General features: G+C 44.9%; 1 protein-coding gene across 3 annotated transcripts in view; it reads right to left on the bottom strand.

The window, feature by feature from the left end:
* LOC141190223 (transient receptor potential cation channel subfamily M member 2-like) overlaps positions 1 to 23,237 on the bottom strand; it is a 399,780-nt gene that overhangs the window by 342,038 nt on the left and 34,505 nt on the right. For all 3 annotated transcript variants that reach the window (XM_073661205.1, XM_073661206.1, XM_073661207.1), the window contains one exon: positions 4,275 to 4,455. In XM_073661205.1, the coding sequence (XP_073517306.1) occupies positions 4,275 to 4,455 (181 nt within the window). The remainder of the gene's footprint in view (positions 1 to 4,274; positions 4,456 to 23,237) is intronic.

The following is a 23,237-nucleotide window of genomic DNA, read 5'->3' as shown; positions in this document are numbered from 1 at the left end:
ATGGTGGAACCACTGTGCCGTGGTGCAAGGAGGGACCAGAGGGGCTTAACTAAGTGCCCACCTGGACCGACCCTAGCTACACGGCGGTTTATTTGACTCCGTGAACCAAGGAGGGACCGGGAGGGTGGACCAGGTGCCACTCTGGGACCAACCTCGTGCGAGAGCAGGTGACTCCCACAGAGCTGACAGCCGAAGCTGACAGGCATGGTGGTGGCCTGACAGCGCAGGAAGACAGACAGGTGGTAACAGCTGGTAGTCCAGCAGGCGGGCACGGCTGGTAGTCGACTGGTGGGCACGGCTGATAGACAGGCTGGCAGGCACGGCTGCCGAAACATGTAGAGCCGACTGGATGGATGTCAGTGAATCCACATTAGAAGATCTAATATGGATTTGTACCCACTAGTGGTGCACTTCTTATGAAGATGCTAAAGCTTCTTCTATGTGTGCGACGCTGGAAGCCCTACCCTGGGAGATGGGGGACTCGGAGCCGGGTCCTGTGTTGTAGATGGGGGTGCAGCCGTGGCCCGGACCCGCTCCGTGCCCAGGGCCGTCACACTAAAAAAAGGATGGTATGGGCTTATCCGGGTTGAGTTGCTGATCTGGACTACGCCACCTGTGGCACCTGGTGAAGGCCACCAGCGCTGCTGCAGTCCGCTGAGGCATGGTGGTATTGCAGCAATGGTTGTTACTACTCCCCACAGGCGGAGCAGGGCCTCAGGGCAGAGGGACAGGATGGAGGAGGTTGTAGTGTAGGAGGTCTGGTGCTGCGTAGTGCGGTGTAATGCAGAATAAAGAGTCCGGAGGCCATAGGGGTTAACTTCCAGGGTTTTTACTCACGGTGGAGATTGCAGTTGAAAGGCTTCTCCCTGCTCCTCGCGGAGTTCTGCGGTCACCAGAGACAGGGGGGTCCGACAACCTCCGAATAAGTCCAGTGTTCAATCAGGACCCCGCACCAGAGTGTTCCTAGACTTCAGACCGGGTCCTTTCCTGTCTGTGTGTGTGTGTAGATAGGCCGGGTCTCCCTCTGAACTTCACTCAGAAAAAGGGTACGGGTGGCAACTCCGCTCCTTCCATTACTCCTTCCTACCGGGCTTTCCCGACCAGGACGTGGAGTAGCAAGGTCAGGTGTCGGGGACCGGCACCCCTCTTGCAGCCGGAATCCCTCTGAATAGATCAGGTTGGCGAGGACAGGTGGCGTATACCGCTCCGTCTGCATCCCCCCCGGGATCCATTTGCGGCGGAGCTACACTCCTAAGCTCCGGGCCTTCTTGGTCATGGTCCTTGACCGGGCTGAGACATACATTATCTGCAACCTACCCCTCGACCCAAGGTCAAGGTACGAGGGCAGAGTCTCCATCCTCTGCAGGTCCACACAGGATCCACGCTCAGGGAGGGAGGTCACGATCAAAGAACCCAGAACCAAGATGGCTGTGTATTAAATATGAAATTTAAAGTGTCACTAAAATGTGAATCCTCCACCCTCACTCACTAGTTGGTTCCCCTATCTCTTGGTTCCCCAGTCTCCCAACTTCCAGTAGGGGCAGCACTTAGTGCCTACTAGCCCCCTCTGGTGGGAGAAGTGTGGTGTTGGATGTGGAGGTAGGGTCCTGACCATCGCACTGTTCTTACCTCAAAGGAGGAACACTACACTCCATTAGAGAGGTGCAGCATCCCTGTGGTGGTCGAACCCTCAGGGGCACCACATATGCAAAACCAGCGGAACAAATACACACCCGGGGTCAGAGGACCCATTCAATGTTTTTAGTCCACCAAAATAGGAAATAAAGAAATCAGAGACTCAACACTCCCACGTCTGTCCATCTTGACTCTGAGCTCTTGTGAAATGGGACAACATTGTCCTTTGAGGTCTACGAGATGCCAGGTCCAGACCAATCAAAACTAATCTAGAAGTTCTGATGACCTCTACTGAAAATGACTAAACTCATAACTTACTCACACAGTAGACCCCAAGTTCCATGGACCATGGAGGGGTTTAGGTAGAACGTATATCCCTTACAAACATGTTATTTTGGTGTTTCCATGTGTATGACATGTTTTTAACATCCAGAGATAATATGGCGGTAGAGATTGCAGACACCTGGATTGAGGGGCCTTGTTCATGTAAGGGCACCCCCTCAGCTACCTCTGTGGTGGGAACCATGGACCGGCATGGGTGATGATGGATATTTAGTGTACAAGTAATTACTCTCCACTCTACTCATTACTGTCATGGCGGTCTACTCATTACTGTCATGGAGGTCTACTCATTACTGTCATGGCAATCTACTCATTACTGTCATGGAAGTCTACTCATTACTGTCATGGCGGTCTACTCATTACTGTCATGGAGGTCTACTCATTACTGTCATGGCAATCTACTCATTACTGTCATGGAAGTCTACTCATTACTGTCATGGCGGTCTACTCATTACTGTCATGGAGGTCTACTCATTACTGTCATGGAGGTCTACTCATTACTGTCATGGCGGTCTACTCATTACTGTCATGGAGGTCTACTCATTACTGTCATGGCGGTCTACTCATTACTGTCATGGCGGTCTACTCATTACTGTCATGGAGGTCTACTCATTACTGTCATGGAGGTCTACTCATTACTGTCATGGTGGTCTACTCATTACTGTCATGGAGGTCTACTCATTACTGTCATGGCGGTCTACTCATTACTGTCATGGCGGTCTACTCATTACTGTCATGGAGGTCTACTCATTACTGTCATGGCGGTCTACTCATTACTGTCATGGAGGTCTACTCATTACTGTCATGGCGGTCTACTCATTACTGTCATGGCGGTCTACTCATTACTGTCATGGAGGTCTACTCATTACTGTCATGGCGGTCTACTCATTAGAGTCATGGCGGTCCACTCATTAGAGTCATGGAGGTCTACTCATTACTGTCATGGCGGTCTACTCATTACTGTCATGGAGGTCTACTCATTACTGTCATGGAGGTCTACTCATTACTGTCATGGAGGTCTACTCATTACTGTCATGGCGGTCTACTCATTACTGTCATGGAGGTCTACTCATTACTGTCATGGCGGTCTACTCATTACTGTCATGGCGGTCTACTCATTACTGTCATGGAGGTCTACTCATTACTGTCATGGTGGTCTACTCATTACTGTCATGGCGGTCTACTCATTACTGTCATGGAGGTCTACTCATTACTGTCATGGAGGTCTACTCATTACTGTCATGGAGGTCTACTCATTACTGTCATGGCGGTCTACTCATTACTGTCATGGCGGTCTACTCATTACTGTCATGGCGGTCTACTCATTACTGTCATGGAGGTCTACTCATTACTGTCATGGCGGTCTACTCATTACTGTCATGGCGGTCTACTCATTACTGTCATGGCGGTCTACTCATTACTGTCATGGAGGTCTACTCATTACTGTCATGGCGGTCTACTCATTACTGTCATGGCGGTCTACTCATTACTGTCATGGCGGTCTACTCATTACTGTCATGGCGGTCTACTCATTACTGTCATGGCGGTCTACTCATTACTGTCATGGAGGTCTACTCATTACTGTCATGGCGGTCTACTCATTACTGTCATGGCGGTCTACTCATTACTGTCATGGCGGTCTACTCATTACTGCCATGGCGGTCTAGTCATTACTGTCATGGCGGTCTACTCATTACTGTCATGGAGGTCTACTCATTACTGTCATGGCGGTCTACTCATTACTGTCATGGCGGTCTAGTCATTACTGTCATGGCGGTCTACTCATTACTGTCATGGAGGTCTACTCATTACTGTCATGGCGGTCTACTCATTACTGTCATGGCGGTCTACTCATTACTGTCATGGAGGTCTACTCATTACTGTCATGGAGGTCTACTCATTACTGTCATGGCGGTCTACTCATTACTGTCATGGCGGTCTACTCATTACTGTCATGGCGGTCTAGTCATTACTGTCATGGAGGTCTACTCATTACTGTCATGGAGGTCTACTCATTACTGTCATGGCGGTCTACTCATTACTGTCATGGCGGTCTAGTCATTACTGTCATGGCGGTCTACTCATTACTGTCATGGAGGTCTACTCATTACTGTCATGGCGGTCTACTCATTACTGTCATGGCGGTCTACTCATTACTGTCATGGCGGTCTACTCATTACTGTCATGGCGGTCTACTCATTACTGTCATGGAGGTCTACTCATTACTGTCATGGAGGTCTACTCATTACTGTCATGGCGGTCTACTCATTACTGTCATGGCTCCGGCCCGCTCTCACCTCCCGTCTGCATTGTTTGCTGGGAGACGTATTTCTCTAGACGACTTCTCAGAGGGATTTCCACTCCATACTTTCCATGTGTCCCATCATCCACCAGGATAAAGTGTGTGTGGTTGTTATCCAGACAGCACAATGCACCCTGAGATCCCTCATCCATTGGGTACAGAGCTGGAGCGCCACCCTGTGGGGGAAACACATATATACATGTATACTGGATATCGTCATCCAAAAACCTTCTGTAAGTCTTCACACGGTTGGGGCGCGATGTGATAAGACAGATTCATATCCCCCCAGTGTGATAACAGCAAGCAGAAGTGGGGAGGACAATAACTAGTGATCACCACAGGCAACACTGCTAGAGGGAAGCACAACTACTAGTGAGGAGTACAGGAGATAGCACTGGAGATCACAACTACTAATGAGGAGAACAGGGGATAGTACTGGAAGACATCACAATTACTAATGAGGAGTACAGGGGATAGTACTGGAAGACATCACAATTACTAATGAGGAGTACAGGAGATAGTACTGGAGGAGACTACAATTACTAATGAGGAGTACAGGAGATAGTACTGGAAGAGATCACAATTACTAATGAGGAGAACAGGGGATAGTACTGGAAGAGATCACAATTACTAATGAGGAGTACAGGGGATAGTACTGGAAGACATCACAATTACTAATGAGGAGTACAGGAGATAGCACTGGAAGACATCACAATTACTAATGAGGAGTACAGGGGATAGTACTGGAAGACATCACAATTACTAGTGAGGAGTACAGGGGATAGTACTGGAAGACATCACAATTACTAATGAGGAGTACAGGAGATAGTACTGGAAGACATCACAATTACTAGTGAGGAGTACAGGGGATACTACTGGAAGACATCACAATTACTAGTGAGGAGTACAGGAGATAGTACTGGAAGACATCACAATTACTAATGAGGAGTACAGGAGATAGTACTGGAAGACATCACAATTACTAGTGAGGAGTACAGGGGATAGTACTGGAAGACATCACAATTACTAGTGAGGAGTACAGGGGATAGTACTGGAAGACATCACAATTACTAGTGAGGAGTACAGGGGATAGTACTGGAAGACATCACAATTACTAATGAGGAGTACAGGAGATAGTACTGGAAGACATCACAATTACTAGTGAGGAGTACAGGGGATAGTACTGGAAGACATCACAATTACTAATGAGGAGTACAGGGGATAGCACTAGTAGAGATCACAATTACTAGTGAGGAGTACAGGGGATAGTACTGGAAGACATCACAATTACTAGTGAGGAGTACAGGGGATAGTACTGGAAGACATCACAATTACTAATGAGGAGTACAGGAGATAGTACTGGAAGACATCACAATTACTAGTGAGGAGTACAGGGGATAGTACTGGAAGACATCACAATTACTAATGAGGAGTACAGGGGATAGCACTAGTAGAGATCACAATTACTAGTGAGGAGTACAGGGGATAGTACTGGAGGAGACCACAATTACTAGTGAGGAGTACAGGGGATAGTACTGGAGGAGACCACAATTACTAGTGAGGAGTACAGGTGATAGTACTGGAGAAGACCACAATTACTAGTGAGGAGTACAGGTGATAGTACTGGAGAAGACCACAATTACTAGTGAGGAGTACAGGTGATAGTACTGGAAGAGATCACAATTACTAATGAGGAGTACAGGAGATGGTACTGGAGATCACAATTACTAGTGAGGAGTACAGGTGATAGTACTGGAAGAGATCACAATTACTAGAGAGGAGAACAGGAGATAGTACAGGAGATCACAATTACTAGTGAGGAGTACAGGTGATAGTACTGGAAGAGATCACAATTACTAATGAGGAGTACAGAGGATAGTACAGGAGATCACAATTACTAGTGAGGAGTACAGGTGATAGCACTAGTAGAGATCACAATTACTAGAGAGGAGTACAGGGGATAGTACTGGAACACATCACAATTACTAGAGAGGAGAACAGGGGATAGTACTGGAAGACATCACAATTACTAATGAGGAGTACAGGGGATAGTACTGGAGAAGACCACAATTACTAGTGAGGAGTACAGGGGATAGTACTGGAGGAGACCACAATTACTAGTGAGGAGTACAGGGGATAGTACTGGAGGAGACCACAATAACTAGTGAGGAGTACAGGTGATAGCACTAGTAGAGATCACAATTACTAGAGAGGAGTACAGGGGATAGTACTGGAAGACATCACAATTACTAATGAGGAGTACAGGGGATAGTACTGGAGAAGACCACAATTACTAGTGAGGAGTACAGGGGATAGTACTGGAGGAGACTACAATTACTAATGAGGAGTACAGGAGATAGTACTGTAGGAGATCACAATTACTAGTGAGGAGTACAGGGGATAGTACTGGAGAAGACCACAATTACTAGTGAGGAGTACAGGGGATAGTACTGGAGGAGATCACAATTACTAGTGAGGAGTACAGGGGATAGTACCGGAGAAGACCACAATTACTAATGAGGAGTACAGGCGATAGTACTGGAAGACATCACAATTACTAGTGAGGAGTACAGGGGATAGTACTGGAAGACATCACAATTACTAGTGAGGAGTACAGGGGATAGTACTGGAGGAGACTACAATTACTAGTGAGGAGTACAGGGGATAGTACTAGAGGAGACTACAATTACTAGTGAGGAGTACAGGGGATAGTACTAGGGAGACCACAATTACTAGTGAGGAGTACAGGGGATAGTACTGGAGGAGACTACAATTCCTAGTGAGGAGTACAGGGGAGAGTACTGGAAGAGATCACAATTACTAGTGAGGAGTACAGGGGATACTACTGGGAGAGATCACAATTACTAGTGAGGAGTACAGGGGATAGTACTGGGAGAGATCACAATTACTAGTGAGGAGTACAGGGGAGAGTACTGGAGAAGACCACAATTACTAATGAGGAGTACAGGAGATAGTACTGGAGGAGACCACAATTACTAATGAGGAATACAGGCGATAGTACTGGAAGAGATCACAATTACTAATGAGGAGTACAGGTGATAGTACTGGAAGACATAACAATTACTAGTGAGGAGTACAGGGGATAGTACTGGAGGAGACTACAATTACTAGTGAGGAGTACAGGGGATAGTACTGGAAGAGATCACAATTACTAGTGAGGAGTACAGGGGATAGTACTGGGAGAGATCACAATTACTAGTGAGGAGTACAGGGGATAGTACTGGAAGAGATCACAATTACTAATGAGGAGTACAGGAGATGGTACTGGAGATCACAATTACTAGTGAGGAGTACAGGGGATAGCACTGGAAGAGATCACAATTACTAATGAGGAGTACAGGAGATGGTACTGGAGATCACAATTACTAGTGAGGAGTACAGGCGATAGTACTGGAAGAGATCACAATTACTAATGAGGAGTACAGGGGATAGTACTGGAGATCACAATTACTAATGAGGAGTACAGGGGATAGTACTGGAGACTACAATTACTAGTGAGGAGTACAGGGGATAGTACTGGAGGAGACTACAATTACTAGTGAGGAGTACAGGGGATAGTACTGGAGGAGACTACAATTACTAGTGAGGAGTACAGGGGATAGTACTGGAAGAGATCACAATTACTAGTGAGGAGTACAGGGGATAGTACTGGAGGAGACTACAATTACTAGTGAGGAGTACAGGGGATAGTACTGGAGGAGACTACAATTACTAGTGAGGAGTACAGGGGATAGTACTGGAGGAGACTACAATTACTAGTGAGGAGTACAGGGGATAGTACTGGAGGAGACTACAATTACTAGTGAGGAGTACAGGGGATAGTACTGGAGGAGACTACAATTACTAGTGAGGAGTACAGGGGATAGTACTGGAAGAGATCACAATTACTAGTGAGGAGTACAGGGGATAGTACTGGAAGAGATCACAATTACTAGTGAGGAGTACAGGGGATAGTACTGGAGGAGACTACAATTACTAGTGAGGAGTACAGGGGATAGTACTGGAGGAGACTACAATTACTAGTGAGGAGTACAGGGGATAGTATTGGAGGAGACCACAATTACTAATGAGGAGTACAGGAGATAGTACTGGAGAAGACCACAATTACTAGTGAGGAGTACAGGGGATAGTACTGGGAGAGATCACAATTACTAGTGAGGAGTACAGGGGATAGTACTGGGAGAGATCACAATTACTAGTGAGGAGTACAGGGGATAGTACTGGGAGAGATCACAATTACTAGTGAGGAGTACAGGGGATAGTACTGGAGAAGACCACAATTACTAATGAGGAGTACAGGGGATAGTACTGGAGAAGACCACAATTACTACTGAGGAATACAGCGAATAGTACTGGAAGAGATCACAATTACTAGTGAGGAGTACAGGGGATAGTACTGGAGATCACAATTACTAGTGAGGAGTACAGGTGATAGTACTGGAGGAGACTACAATTACTAGTGAGGAGTACAGGGGATAGTACTGGAAGAGATCACAATTACTAGTGAGGAGTACAGGGGATAGTACTGGAGGAGACTACAATTACTAGTGAGGAGTACAGGGGATAGTACTGGAGGAGACTACAATTACTAGTGAGGAGTACAGGGGATAGTACTGGAAGAGATCACAATTACTAGTGAGGAGTACAGGGGATAGTACTGGAGGAGACTACAATTACTAGTGAGGAGTACAGGGGATAGTACTGGAGGAGACTACAATTACTAGTGAGGAGTACAGGGGATAGTACTGGAGGAGACTACAATTACTAGTGAGGAGTACAGGGGATAGTATTGGAGGAGACCACAATTACTAATGAGGAGTACAGGAGATAGTACTGGAGAACACCACAATTACTAGTGAGGAGTACAGGGGATAGTACTGGGAGAGATCACAATTACTAGTGAGGAGTACAGGGGATAGTACTGGGAGAGATCACAATTACTAGTGAGGAGTACAGGGGATAGTACTGGGAGAGATCACAATTACTAGTGAGGAGTACAGGGGATAGTACTGGGAGAGATCACAATTACTAATGAGGAGTACAGGAGATAGCACTGGAAGACATCACAATTACTAATGAGGAGTACAGGGGATAGTACTGGAAGACATCACAATTACTAATGAGGAGTACAGGAGATAGTACTGGAAGACATCACAATTACTAGTGAGGAGTACAGGGGATAGTACTGGAAGACATCACAATTACTAATGAGGAGTACAGGAGATAGTACTGGAAGACATCACAATTACTAGTGAGGAGTACAGGGGATAGTACTGGAAGACATCACAATTACTAGTGAGGAGTACAGGGGATAGTACTGGAAGACATCACAATTACTAGTGAGGAGTACAGGGGATAGTACTGGAAGACATCACAATTACTAATGAGGAGTACAGGAGATAGTACTGGAAGACATCACAATTACTAGTGAGGAGTACAGGGGATAGTACTGGAAGACATCACAATTACTAATGAGGAGTACAGAGGATAGTACAGGAGATCACAATTACTAGTGAGGAGTACAGGTGATAGTACTGGAGAAGACCACAATTACTAGTGAGGAGTACAGGTGATAGTACTGGAAGAGATCACAATTACTAGAGAGGAGAACAGGAGATAGTACAGGAGATCACAATTACTAGTGAGGAGTACAGGTGATAGTACTGGAAGAGATCACAATTACTAATGAGGAGTACAGAGGATAGTACAGGAGATCACAATTACTAGTGAGGAGTACAGGTGATAGCACTAGTAGAGATCACAATTACTAGAGAGGAGTACAGGGGATAGTACTGGAACACATCACAATTACTAGAGAGGAGAACAGGGGATAGTACTGGAAGACATCACAATTACTAATGAGGAGTACAGGGGATAGTACTGGAGAAGACCACAATTACTAGTGAGGAGTACAGGGGATAGTACTGGAGGAGACCACAATTACTAGTGAGGAGTACAGGGGATAGTACTGGAGGAGACCACAATTACTAGTGAGGAGTACAGGTGATAGCACTAGTAGAGATCACAATTACTAGAGAGGAGTACAGGGGATAGTACTGGAAGACATCACAATTACTAATGAGGAGTACAGGGGATAGTACTGGAGAAGACCACAATTACTAGTGAGGAGTACAGGGGATAGTACTGGAGGAGACCACAATTACTAGTGAGGAGTACAGGTGATAGTACTGGAGGAGACTACAATTACTAATGAGGAGTACAGGTGATAGTACTGTAGGAGATCACAATTACTAGAGAGGAGAACAGGAGATAGTACTGGAGAAGACCACAATTACTAGTGAGGAGTACAGGGGATAGTACTGGAGGAGATCACAATTACTAGTGAGGAGTACAGGAGATAGTACCGGAGAAGACCACAATTACTAATGAGGAGTACAGGCGATAGTACTGGAAGACATCACAATTACTAGTGAGGAGTACAGGGGATAGTACTGGAGGAGACTACAATTACTAGTGAGGAGTACAGGGGATAGTACTAGGGAGACTACAATTACTAGTGAGGAGTACAGGGGATAGTACTGGAGGAGACTACAATTACTAATGAGGAGTACAGGGGATAGTTCTGGAAGAGATCACAATTACTAGTGAGGAGTACAGGGGATACTACTGGGAGAGATCACAATTACTAGTGAGGAGTACAGGGGATAGTACCTGGAGAGATCACAATTACTAGTGAGGAGTACAGGGGATAGTACTGGAGAAGACCACAATTACTAATGAGGAGTACAGGAGATAGTACTGGAGGAGACCACAATTACTAATGAGGAATACAGGCGATAGTACTGGAAGAGATCACAATTACTAATGAGGAGTACAGGTGATAGTACTGGAAGACATAACAATTACTAGTGAGGAGTACAGGGGATAGTACTGGAAGAGATCACAATTACTAGTGAGGAGTACAGGGGATAGTACTGGAGGAGACTACAATTACTAGTGAGGAGTACAGGGGATAGTACTGGAAGAGATCACAATTACTAGTGAGGAGTACAGGGGATAGTACTGGGAGAGATCACAATTACTAGTGAGGAGTACAGGGGATAGTACTGGAAGAGATCACAATTACTAATGAGGAGTACAGGAGATGGTACTGGAGATCACAATTACTAGTGAGGAGTACAGGGGATAGCACTGGAAGAGATCACAATTACTAATGAGGAGTACAGGAGATGGTACTGGAGATCACAATTACTAGTGAGGAGTACAGGGGATAGTACTGGAAGAGATCACAATTATTAATGAGGAGTACAGGGGATAGTACTGGAGATCACAATTACTAATGAGGAGTACAGGGGATAGTACTGGAGACTACAATTACTAGTGAGGAGTACAGGGGATAGTACTGGAGGAGACTACAATTACTAGTGAGGAGTACAGGGGATAGTACTGGAGGAGACTACAATTACTAGTGAGGAGTACAGGGGATAGTACTGGAAGAGATCACAATTACTAGTGAGGAGTACAGGGGATAGTACTGGAGGAGACTACAATTACTAGTGAGGAGTACAGGGGATAGTACTGGAGGAGACTACAATTACTAGTGAGGAGTACAGGGGATAGTACTGGAGAAGACCACAATTACTAATGAGGAATACAGGAGATAGTACTGGAGATCACAATTACTAGTGAGGAGTACAGGGGATAGTACTGGAAGAGATCACAATTACTAGTGAGGAGTACAGGGGATAGTACTGGAGGAGACTACAATTACTAGTGAGGAGTACAGGGGATAGTACTGGAGGAGACTACAATTACTAGTGAGGAGTACAGGGGATAGTACTGGAGGAGACTACAATTACTAGTGAGGAGTACAGGGGATAGTACTGGAAGAGATCACAATTACTAGTGAGGAGTACAGGGGATAGTACTGGAGGAGACTACAATTACTAGTGAGGAGTAAAGGGGATAGTACTGGAGGAGACCACAATTACTAATGAGGAGTACAGGGGATAGTACTGGAGGAGACTACAATTACTAGTGAGGAGTACAGGGGATAGTACTGGAAGAGATCACAATTACTAGTGAGGAGTACAGGGGATAGTACTGGAGGAGACTACAATTACTAGTGAGGAGTACAGGGGATAGTATTGGAGGAGACCACAATTACTAATGAGGAGTACAGGAGATAGTACTGGAGAAGACCACAATTACTAGTGAGGAGTACAGGGGATAGTACTGGGAGAGATCACAATTACTAGTGAGGAGTACAGGGGATAGTACTGGGAGAGATCACAATTACTAGTGAGGAGTACAGGGGATAGTACTGGAGAAGACCACAATTACTAATGAGGAGTACAGGGGATAGTACTGGAGAAGACCACAATTACTACTGAGGAATACAGCGAATAGTACTGGAAGAGATCACAATTACTAGTGAGGAGTACAGGGGATAGTACTGGAGATCACAATTACTAGTGAGGAGTACAGGTGATAGTACTGGAGGAGACTACAATTACTAGTGAGGAGTACAGGGGATAGTACTGGAAGAGATCACAATTACTAGTGAGGAGTACAGGGGATAGTACTGGAGGAGACTACAATTACTAGTGAGGAGTACAGGGGATAGTACTGGAGGAGACTACAATTACTAGTGAGGAGTACAGGGGATAGTACTGGAGGAGACTACAATTACTAGTGAGGAGTACAGGGGATAGTACTGGAGGAGACCACAATTACTAATGAGGAGTACAGGAGATAGTACTGGAGAAGACCACAATTACTAGTGAGGAGTACAGGGGATAGTACTGGGAGAGATCACAATTACTAGTGAGGAGTACAGGGGATAGTACTGGGAGAGATCACAATTACTAGTGAGGAGTACAGGGAATAGTACTGGGAGAGATCACAATTACTAATGAGGAGTACAGGGGATAGTACTGGAAGACATAACAATTACTAGTGAGGAGTACTGGAGATAGTACTGGAAGACATCACAATTACTAGTGAGGAGTACAGGTGATAGTACTGGAGGAGACTACAATTACTAGTGAGGAGTACAGGGGATAGTACTGGAGGAGACTACAATTACTAGTGAGGAGTACAGGGGATAGTACTGGAAGAGATCACAATTACTAGTGAGGAGTACAGGGGATAGTACTGGGAGAGATCACAATTACTAGTGAGGAGTACAGGGGATAGTACTGGGAGAGATCACAATTACTAGTGAGGAGTACAGGGGATAGTACTGGAGAAGACCACAATTACTAATGAGGAGTACAGGAGATAGTACTGGAGGAGACCACAATTACTAATGAGGAATACAGGCGATAGTACTGGAAGAGATCACAATTACTAATGAGGAGTACAGGGGATAGTACTGGAGGAGATCACAATTACTAGTGAGGAGTACAGGGGATAGTACTGGAGGAGACTACAATTACTAGTGAGGAGTACAGGGGATAGTACTGGAGGAGACTACAATTACTAGTGAGGAGTACAGGGGATAGTACTGGAAGAGATCACAATTAGTAGTGAGGAGTACAGGGGATAGTACTGGAGGAGACTACAATTACTAGTGAGGAGTACAGGGGATAGTACTGGGAGAGATCACAATTACTAGAGAGGAGAACAGGTGATAGTACTGGAAGAGATCACAATTACTAGTGAGGAGTACAGGGGATAGTACTGGAGGAGACTACAATTACTAGTGAGGAGTACAGGGGATAGTACTGGAAGAGATCACAATTACTAGTGAGGAGTACAGGGGATAGAACTGGGAGAGATCACAATTACTAGAGAGGAGTACAGGGGATAGTACTGGAGGAGATCACAATTACTAGTGAGGAGTACAGGGGATAGTACTGGAGGAGACTACAATTACTAGTGAGGAGTACAGGGGATAGTACTGGAGGAGACTACAATTACTAGTGAGGAGTACAGGGGATAGTACTGGAAGAGATCACAATTAGTAGTGAGGAGTACAGGGGATAGTACTGGAGGAGACTACAATTACTAGTGAGGAGTACAGGGGATAGTACTGGAAGAGATCACAATTACTAGTGAGGAGTACAGGGGATAGTACTGGAGGAGACTACAATTACTAGTGAGGAGTACAGGGGATAGTACTGGAGGAGACTACAATTACTAGTGAGGAGTACAGGGGATAGTACTGGAAGAGATCACAATTACTAGTGAGGAGTACAGGGGATAGTACTGGAGGAGACTACAATTACTAGTGAGGAGTACAGGGGATAGTACTGGAGGAGACTACAATTACTAGTGAGGAGTACAGGGGATAGTACTGGAGGAGACTACAATTACTAGTGAGGAGTACAGGGGATAGTACTGGAGGAGACTACAATTACTAGTGAAGAGTACAGGGGATAGTACTGGAGGAGACTACAATTACTAGTGAGGAGTACAGGGGATAGTACTGGGAGAGATCACAATTACTAGTGAGGAGTACAGGGGATAGTACTGGAGGAGACCACAATTACTAATGAGGAGTACAGGGGATAGTACTGGAAGACATAACAATTACTAGTGAGGAGTACAGGGGATAGTACTGGAGGAGACTACAATTACTAGTGAGGAGTACAGGGGATAGTACTGGAAGAGATCACAATTACTAGTGAGGAGTACAGGGGATAGTACTGGAGGAGACTACAATTACTAGTGAGGAGTACAGGGGATAGTACTGGAGGAGACTACAATTACTAGTGAAGAGTACAGGGGATAGTACTGGAGGAGACTACAATTACTAGTGAGGAGTACAGGGGATAGTACTGGAAGAGATCACAATTACTAGTGAGGAGTACAGGGGATAGTACTGGGAGAGATCACAATTACTAGTGAGGAGTACAGGGGATAGTACTGGAAGAGATCACAATTACTAGTGAGGAGTACAGGGGATAGTACTGGAGGAGACTACAATTACTAGTGAGGAGTACAGGGGATAGTACTGGAGGAGACTACAATTACTAGTGAGGAGTATAGGGGATAGTACTGGAAGAGATCACAATTACTAGTGAGGAGTACAGGGGATAGTACTGGGAGAGATCACAATTACTAGTGAGGAGTACAGGGGATAGTACTGGAGGAGACTACAATTACTAGTGAGGAGTACAGGGGATAGTACTGGAGGAGACTACAATTACTAGTGAAGAGTACAGGGGATAGTACTGGAGGAGACTACAATTACTAGTGAGGAGTACAGGGGATAGTACTGGAAGAGATCACAATTACTAGTGAGGAGTACAGGGGATAGTACTGGGAGAGATCACAATTACTAGTGAGGAGTACAGGGGATAGTACTGGAAGAGATCACAATTACTAGTGAGGAGTACAGGGGATAGTACTGGAGGAGACTACAATTACTAGTGAGGAGTACAGGGGATAGTACTGGAGGAGACTACAATTACTAGTGAGGAGTATAGGGGATAGTACTGGAAGAGATCACAATTACTAGTGAGGAGTACAGGGGATAGTACTGGGAGAGATCACAATTACTAGTGAGGAGTACAGGGGATAGTACTGGAGGAGACTACAATTACTAGTGAGGAGTACAGGGGATAGTACTGGAAGAGATCACAATTACTAGTGAGGAGTACAGGGGATAGTACTGGGAGAGATCACAATTACTAGTGAGGAGTACAGGGGATAATACTGGGAGAGATCACAATTACTAGTGAGGAGTACAGGGGATAGTACTGGAGGAGACTACAATTACTAGTGAGGAGTACAGGGGATAGTACTGGAGGAGACTACAATTACTAGTGAGGAGTACAGGGGATAGTACTGGAAGAGATCACAATTACTAGTGAGGAGTACAGGGGATAGTACTGGGAGAGATCACAATTACTAGTGAGGAGTACAGGGGATAGTACTGGGAGAGATCACAATTACTAGTGAGGAGTACAGGGGATAGTACTGGGAGAGATCACAATTACTAGTGAGGAGTACAGGGGATAGTACTGGGAGAGATCACAATTACTAGTGAGGAGTACAGGGGATAGTACTGGGAGAGATCACAATTACTAATGAGGAGTACAGGGGATAGTACTGGGAGAGATCACAATTACTAGTGAGGAGTACAGGGGATAGTACTGGAGGAGACTACAATTACTAGTGAGGAGTACAGGGGATAGTACTGGAGGAGACTACAATTACTAGTGAGGAGTACAGGGGATAGTACTGGAAGAGATCACAATTACTAGTGAGGAGTACAGGGGATAGTACTGGGAGAGATCACAATTACTAGTGAGGAGTACAGGGGATAGTACTGGAGGAGACTACAATTACTAGTGAGGAGTACAGGGGATAGTACTGGAAGAGATCACAATTACTAGTGAGGAGTACAGGGGATAGTACTGGGAGAGATCACAATTACTAGTGAGGAGTACAGGGGATAGTACTGGGAGAGATCACAATTACTAGTGAGGAGTACAGGGGATAGTACTGGGGAGAGATCACAATTACTAGTGAGGAGTACAGGGGATAGTACTGGGAGAGATCACAATTACTAGTGAGGAGTACAGGGGTTAGTACTGGGAGAGATCACAATTACTAGTGAGGAGTACAGGGGATAGTACTGGAGGAGACTACAATTACTAGTGAGGAGTACAGGGGATAGTACTGGAAGAGATCACAATTACTAGTGAGGAGTACAGGGGATAGTACTAGGGAGACCACAATTACTAGAGAGGAGTACAGGGGATAGTACTGGAGAAGACCACAATTACTAATGAGGAGTACAGGAGATAGTACTGGAGGAGACCACAATTACTAATGAGGAATACATTCGATAGTACTGGAAGAGATCACAACTACTAATGAGGAGTACAGGGGATAGTACTGGAAGACATAACAATTACTAGTGAGGAGTACAGGAGATAGTACTGGAAGACATCACAATTACTAGTGAGGAGTACAGGTGATAGTACTGGAGGAGACTACAATTACTAGTGAGGAGTACAGGGGATAGTACTGGAAGAGATCACAATTACTAGTGAGGAGTACAGGGGATAGTACTGGGAGAGATCACAATTACTAGAGAGGAGTACAGGGGATAGTACTGGAGGAGATCACAATTACTAGTGAGGAGTACAGGGGATAGTACTGGAAGAGATCACAATTACTAGTGAGGAGTACAGGGGATAGTACTGGAGATCACAATTACTAGTGAGGAGTACAGGTGATAGTACTGGAAGAGATCACAATTACTAGTGAGGAGTACAGGAGATCACAATTACTAGTGAGGAGTACAGGTGATAGTACTGGAGGAGACTACAATTACTAGTGAGGAGTACAGGGGATAGTACTGGAAGAGATCACAATTACTGGTGAGGAGTACAGGGGATAGTACTGGAGGAGACTACAATTACTAGTGAGGAGTACAGGGGATAGTACTGGAGGAGACTACAGTTACTAGTGAGGAGTACAGGGGATAGTAATGGAAGAGATCACAATTACTAGTGAGGAGTACAGGGGATAGTACTGGAGGAAACTACAATTACTAGTGAGGAGTACAGGGGATAGTACTGGAGGAGACTACAATTACTAGTGAGGTGTACAGGAGATAGTACTGGAAGACATCACAATTACTAGTGAGGAGTACAGGGGATAGTACTGGAGGAGACTACAATTACTAGTGAGGAGTACAGGGGATAGTACTGGAGGAGACTACAATTACTAGTGAGGAGTACAGGGGATAGTACTGGAGGAGACTACAATTACTAGTGAGGAGTACAGGGGATAGTACTGGAGGAGACTACAATTACTAGTGAGGAGTACAGGGGATAGTACTGGAAGAGATCACAATTACTAGTGAGGAGTACAGGGGATAGTACTGGAAGAGATCACAATTACTAGTGAGGAGTACAGGGGATAGTACTGGAAGACATCACAATTACTAGTGAGGAGTACAGGGGATAGTACTGGGAGAGATCACAATTACTAGTGAGGAGTACAGGGGATAGTACTGGAGGAGACCACAATTACTAATGAGGAATACAGGCGATAGTACTGGAAGAGATCACAATTACTAATGAGGAGTACAGGGGATAGTACTGGAAGAGATCACAATTACTAATGAGGAGTACAGGGGATAGTACTGGAAGACATAACAATTACTAGTGAGGAGTACAGGAGATAGTACTCGAAGACATCACAATTACTAGTGAGGAGTACAGGTGATAGTACTGGAGGAGACTACAATTACTAGTGAGGAGTACAGGGGATAGTACTGGAAGAGATCACAATTACTAGTGAGGAGTACAGGGGATAGTACTGGAGGAGACTACAATTACTAGTGAGGAGTACAGGGGATAGTACTGGAGGAGACTACAATTACTAGTGAAGAGTACAGGGGATAGTACTGGAGGAGACTACAATTACTAGTGAGGAGTACAGGGGATAGTACTGGAAGAGATCACAATTACTAGTGAGGAGTACAGGGGATAGTACTGGGAGAGATCACAATTACTAGTGAGGAGTACAGGGGATAGTACTGGAAGAGATCACAATTACTAGTGAGGAGTACAGGGGATAGTACTGGAGGAGACTACAATTACTAGTGAGGAGTACAGGGGATAGTACTGGAGGAGACTACAATTACTAGTGAGGAGTACAGGGGATAGTACTGGAGGAGACTACAATTACTAGTGAGGAGTACAGGGGATAGTACTGGAGGAGACTACAATTACTAGTGAGGAGTACAGGGGATAGTACTGGAGGAGACTACAATTACTAGTGAGGAGTATAGGGGATAGTACTGGAAGAGATCACAATTACTAGTGAGGAGTACAGGGGATAGTACTGGGAGAGATCACAATTACTAGTGAGGAGTACAGGGGATAGTACTGGAGGAGACTACAATTACTAGTGAGGAGTACAGGGGATAGTACTGGAAGAGATGACAATTACTAGTGAGGAGTACAGGGGATAGTACTGGGAGAGATCACAATTACTAGTGAGGAGTACAGGGGATAGTACTGGGAGAGATCACAATTACTAGTGAGGAGTACAGGGGATAGTACTGGAGGAGACTACAATTACTAGTGAGGAGTACAGGGGATAGTACTGGAGGAGACTACAATTACTAGTGAGGAGTACAGGGGATAGTTCTGGAAGAGATCACAATTACTAGTGAGGAGTACAGGGGATAGTACTGGGAGAGATCACAATTACTAGTGAGGAGTACAGGGGATAGTACTGGGAGAGATCACAATTACTAGTGAGGAGTACAGGGGATAGTACTGGAGAAGACCACAATTACTAATGAGGAGTACAGGAGATAGTACTGGAGAAGACCACAATTACTAATGAGGAGTACAGGGGATAGTACTGGAAGAGATCACAATTACTAATGAGGTGTACAGGGGATAGTACTGGGAGAGATCATAATTACTAGTGAGGAGTACAGGGGATAGTACTGGGAGAGATCATAATTACTATTGAGGAGTACAGGGGATAGTACTGGAGAAGACCACAATTACTAGTGAGGAGTACAGGGGATAGTACTGGAAGAGATCACAATTACTAATGAGGAGTACAGGGGATAGTACTGGAAGACATAACAATTACTAGTGAGGAGTACAGGAGATAGTACTGGAAGACATCACAATTACTAGTGAGGAGTACAGGTGATAGTACTGGAGGAGACTACAATTACTAGTGAGGAGTACAGGGGATAGTACTGGAAGAGATCACAATTACTAGTGAGGAGTACAGGGGATAGTACTGGGAGAGATCACAATTACTAGAGAGGAGTACAGGGGATAGTACTGGAGGAGATCACAATTACTAGTGAGGAGTACAGGGGATAGTACTGGAAGAGATCACAGTTACTAGTGAGGAGTACAGGGGATAGTACTGGAGATCACAATTACTAGTGAGGAGTACAGGTGATAGTACTGGAAGAGATCACAATTACTAGTGAGGAGTACAGGAGATCACAATTACTAGTGAGGAGTACAGGTGATAGTACTGGAAGAGATCACAATTACTGGTGAGGAGTACAGGGGATAGTACTGGAGGAGACTACAATTACTAGTGAGGAGTACAGGGGATAGTACTGGAGGAGACTACAATTACTAGTGAGGAGTACAGGGGATAGTACTGGAAGAGATCACAATTACTAGTGAGGATTACAGGGGATAGTACTGGAGGAGACTACAATTACTAGTGAGGAGTACAGGGGATAGTACTGGAGGAGACTACAATTACTAGTGAGGAGTACAGGAGATAGTACTGGGAGAGATCACAATTACTAGTGAGGAGTACAGGGGATAGTACTGGAAGAGATCACAATTACTAGTGAGGAGTACAGGGGATAGTACTGGGAGAGATCACAATTACTAGTGAGGAGTACAGGGGATAGTACTGGGAGAGATCACAATTACTAGTGAGGAGTACAGGGGATAGTACTGGAAGAGATCACAATTACTAGTGAGGAGTACAGGGGATAATACTGGGAGAGATCACAATTACTAATGAGGAGTACAGGGGATAGTACTGGAAGAGATCACAATTACTAATGAGGAGTACAGGGGATAGTACTGGAGGAGACTACAATTACTAGTGAGGAGTACAGGGGATAGTACTGGAGGAGACTACAATTACTAGTGAGGAGTACAGGGGATAGTACTGGAAGAGATCACAATTACTAGTGAGGAGTACAGGGGATAGTACTGGGAGAGATCACAATTACTAGTGAGGAGTACAGGAGATAGTACTGGAGATCACAATTACTAGTGAGGAGTACAGGGGATAGTACTGGAAGAGATCACAATTACTAATGAGGAGTACAGGGGATAGTACTGGAAGAGATCACAATTACTAGTGAGGAGTACAGGAGATGGTACTGGAGATCACAATTACTAGTGAGGAGTACAGGGGATAGCACTGGAACAGATCACAATTACTAATGAGGAGAACAGGGGATAGTACTGGAGATCACAATTACTAGTGAGGAGTACAGGGGATAGTACTGGAGAAGACCTCAATTACTAATGAGGAGTACAGGAGATAGTACTGGAGATCACAATTACTAGTGAGGAGTACAGCGGATAGTACTGGAAGAGATCACAATTACTAGAGAGGAGTACAGGGGAGAGTACTGGAGGAGATCACAATTACTAGTGAGGAGTACAGGAGATGGTACTGGAGATCACAATTACTAGTGAGGAGTACAGGTGATAGTACTGGAGAAGACCACAATTACTCGTGAGGAGTACAGGGGATAGTACTGGAGGAGACTACAATTACTAGTGAGGAGTACAGGTGATAGTACTGGAGAAGATCACAATTACTAGTGAGGAGTACAGGGGATAGTACTGGGAGAGATCACAATTACTAGTGAGGTGTACAGGGGATAGTACTGGAAGAGATCACTATTACTAGTGAGGAGTACAGGGGATAGTACTGGGAGAGATCACAATTACTAGTGAGGAGTACAGGGGATAGTACTGGAAGAGATCACAATTACTAATGAGGAGTACAGGGGATAGTACTGGAAGAGATCACAATTACTAGTGAGGAGTACAGGAGATGGTACTGGAGATCACAATTACTAGTGAGGAGTACAGGGGATAGCACTGGAACAGATCACAATTACTAATGAGGAGAACAGGGGATAGTACTGGAGATCACAATTACTAGTGAGGAGTACAGGGGATAGTACTGGAGGAGATCACAATTACTAGTGAGGAGTACAGGAGATGGTACTGGAGATCACAATTACTAGTGAGGAGTACAGGTGATAGTACTGGAGAAGACCACAATTACTCGTGAGGAGTACAGGGGATAGTACTGGAGGAGACTACAATTACTAGTGAGGAGTACAGGGGATAGTACTGGAGGAGACTACAATTACTAGTGAGCAGTACAGGGGATAGTACTGGAGGAGACTACAATTACTAGTGAGGAGTACAGGGGATAGTACTGGAAGAGATCACAATTACTAGTGAGGAGTACAGGGGATAGTACTGGGAGAGATCACAATTACTAGTGAGGAGTACAGGGGATAGTACTGGGAGAGATCATAATTACTAGTGAGGAGTACAGGGGATAGTACTGGAGAAGACCACAATTACTAATGAGGAATACAGGCGATAGTACTGGAAGAGATCACAATTACTAATGAGGAGTACAGGGGATAGTACTGGAAGACATAACAATTGCTAGTGAGGAGTACAGGAGATAGTACTGGAAGACATCACAATTACTAGTGAGGAGTACAGGTGATAGTACTGGAGGAGACTACAATTACTAGTGAGGAGTACAGGGGATAGTACTGGAAGAGATCACAATTACTAGTGAGGAGTACAGGGGATAGTACTGGGAGAGATCACAATTACTAGAGAGGAGTACAGGGGATAGTACTGGAGGAGATCACAATTACTAGTGAGGAGTACAGGGGATAGTACTGGAAGAGATCACAATTACTAGTGAGGAGTACAGGGGATAGTACTGGAGATCACAATTACTAGTGAGGAGTACAGGTGATAGTACTGGAAGAGATCACAATTACTAGTGAGGAGTACAGGAGATCACAATTACTAGTGAGGAGTACAGGTGATAGTACTGGAAGAGATCACAATTACTGGTGAGGAGTACAGGGGATAGTACTGGAGGAGACTACAATTACTAGTGAGGAGTACAGGGGATAGTACTGGAAGAGATCACAATTACTAGTGAGGAGTACAGGGGATAGTACTGGAGGAGACTACAATTACTAGTGAGGAGTACAGGGGATAGTACTGGAGGAGACTACAATTACTAGTGAGGAGTACAGGGGATAGTACTGGAAGAGATCACAATTACTAGTGAGGAGTACAGGGGATAGTACTGCAGGAGACTACAATTACTAGTGAGGAGTACAGGGGATAGTACTGGAGGAGACTACAATTACTAGTGAGGAGTACAGGGGATAGTACTGGAAGAGATCACAATTACTAGTGAGGAGTACAGGGGATAG

This window comes from Phyllobates terribilis, unplaced genomic scaffold, assembly GCF_046119375.1.
Source record: "Phyllobates terribilis strain yellow unplaced genomic scaffold, ASM4611937v1 Scaffold_2__4_contigs__length_985480577, whole genome shotgun sequence".
In the NCBI taxonomy this organism is placed as follows: Eukaryota; Metazoa; Chordata; class Amphibia; order Anura; family Dendrobatidae; genus Phyllobates; species Phyllobates terribilis.
The sequence above is the reverse complement of the archived record's forward strand: the minus strand, read 5'-3'. Positions and strand labels throughout refer to the sequence as shown.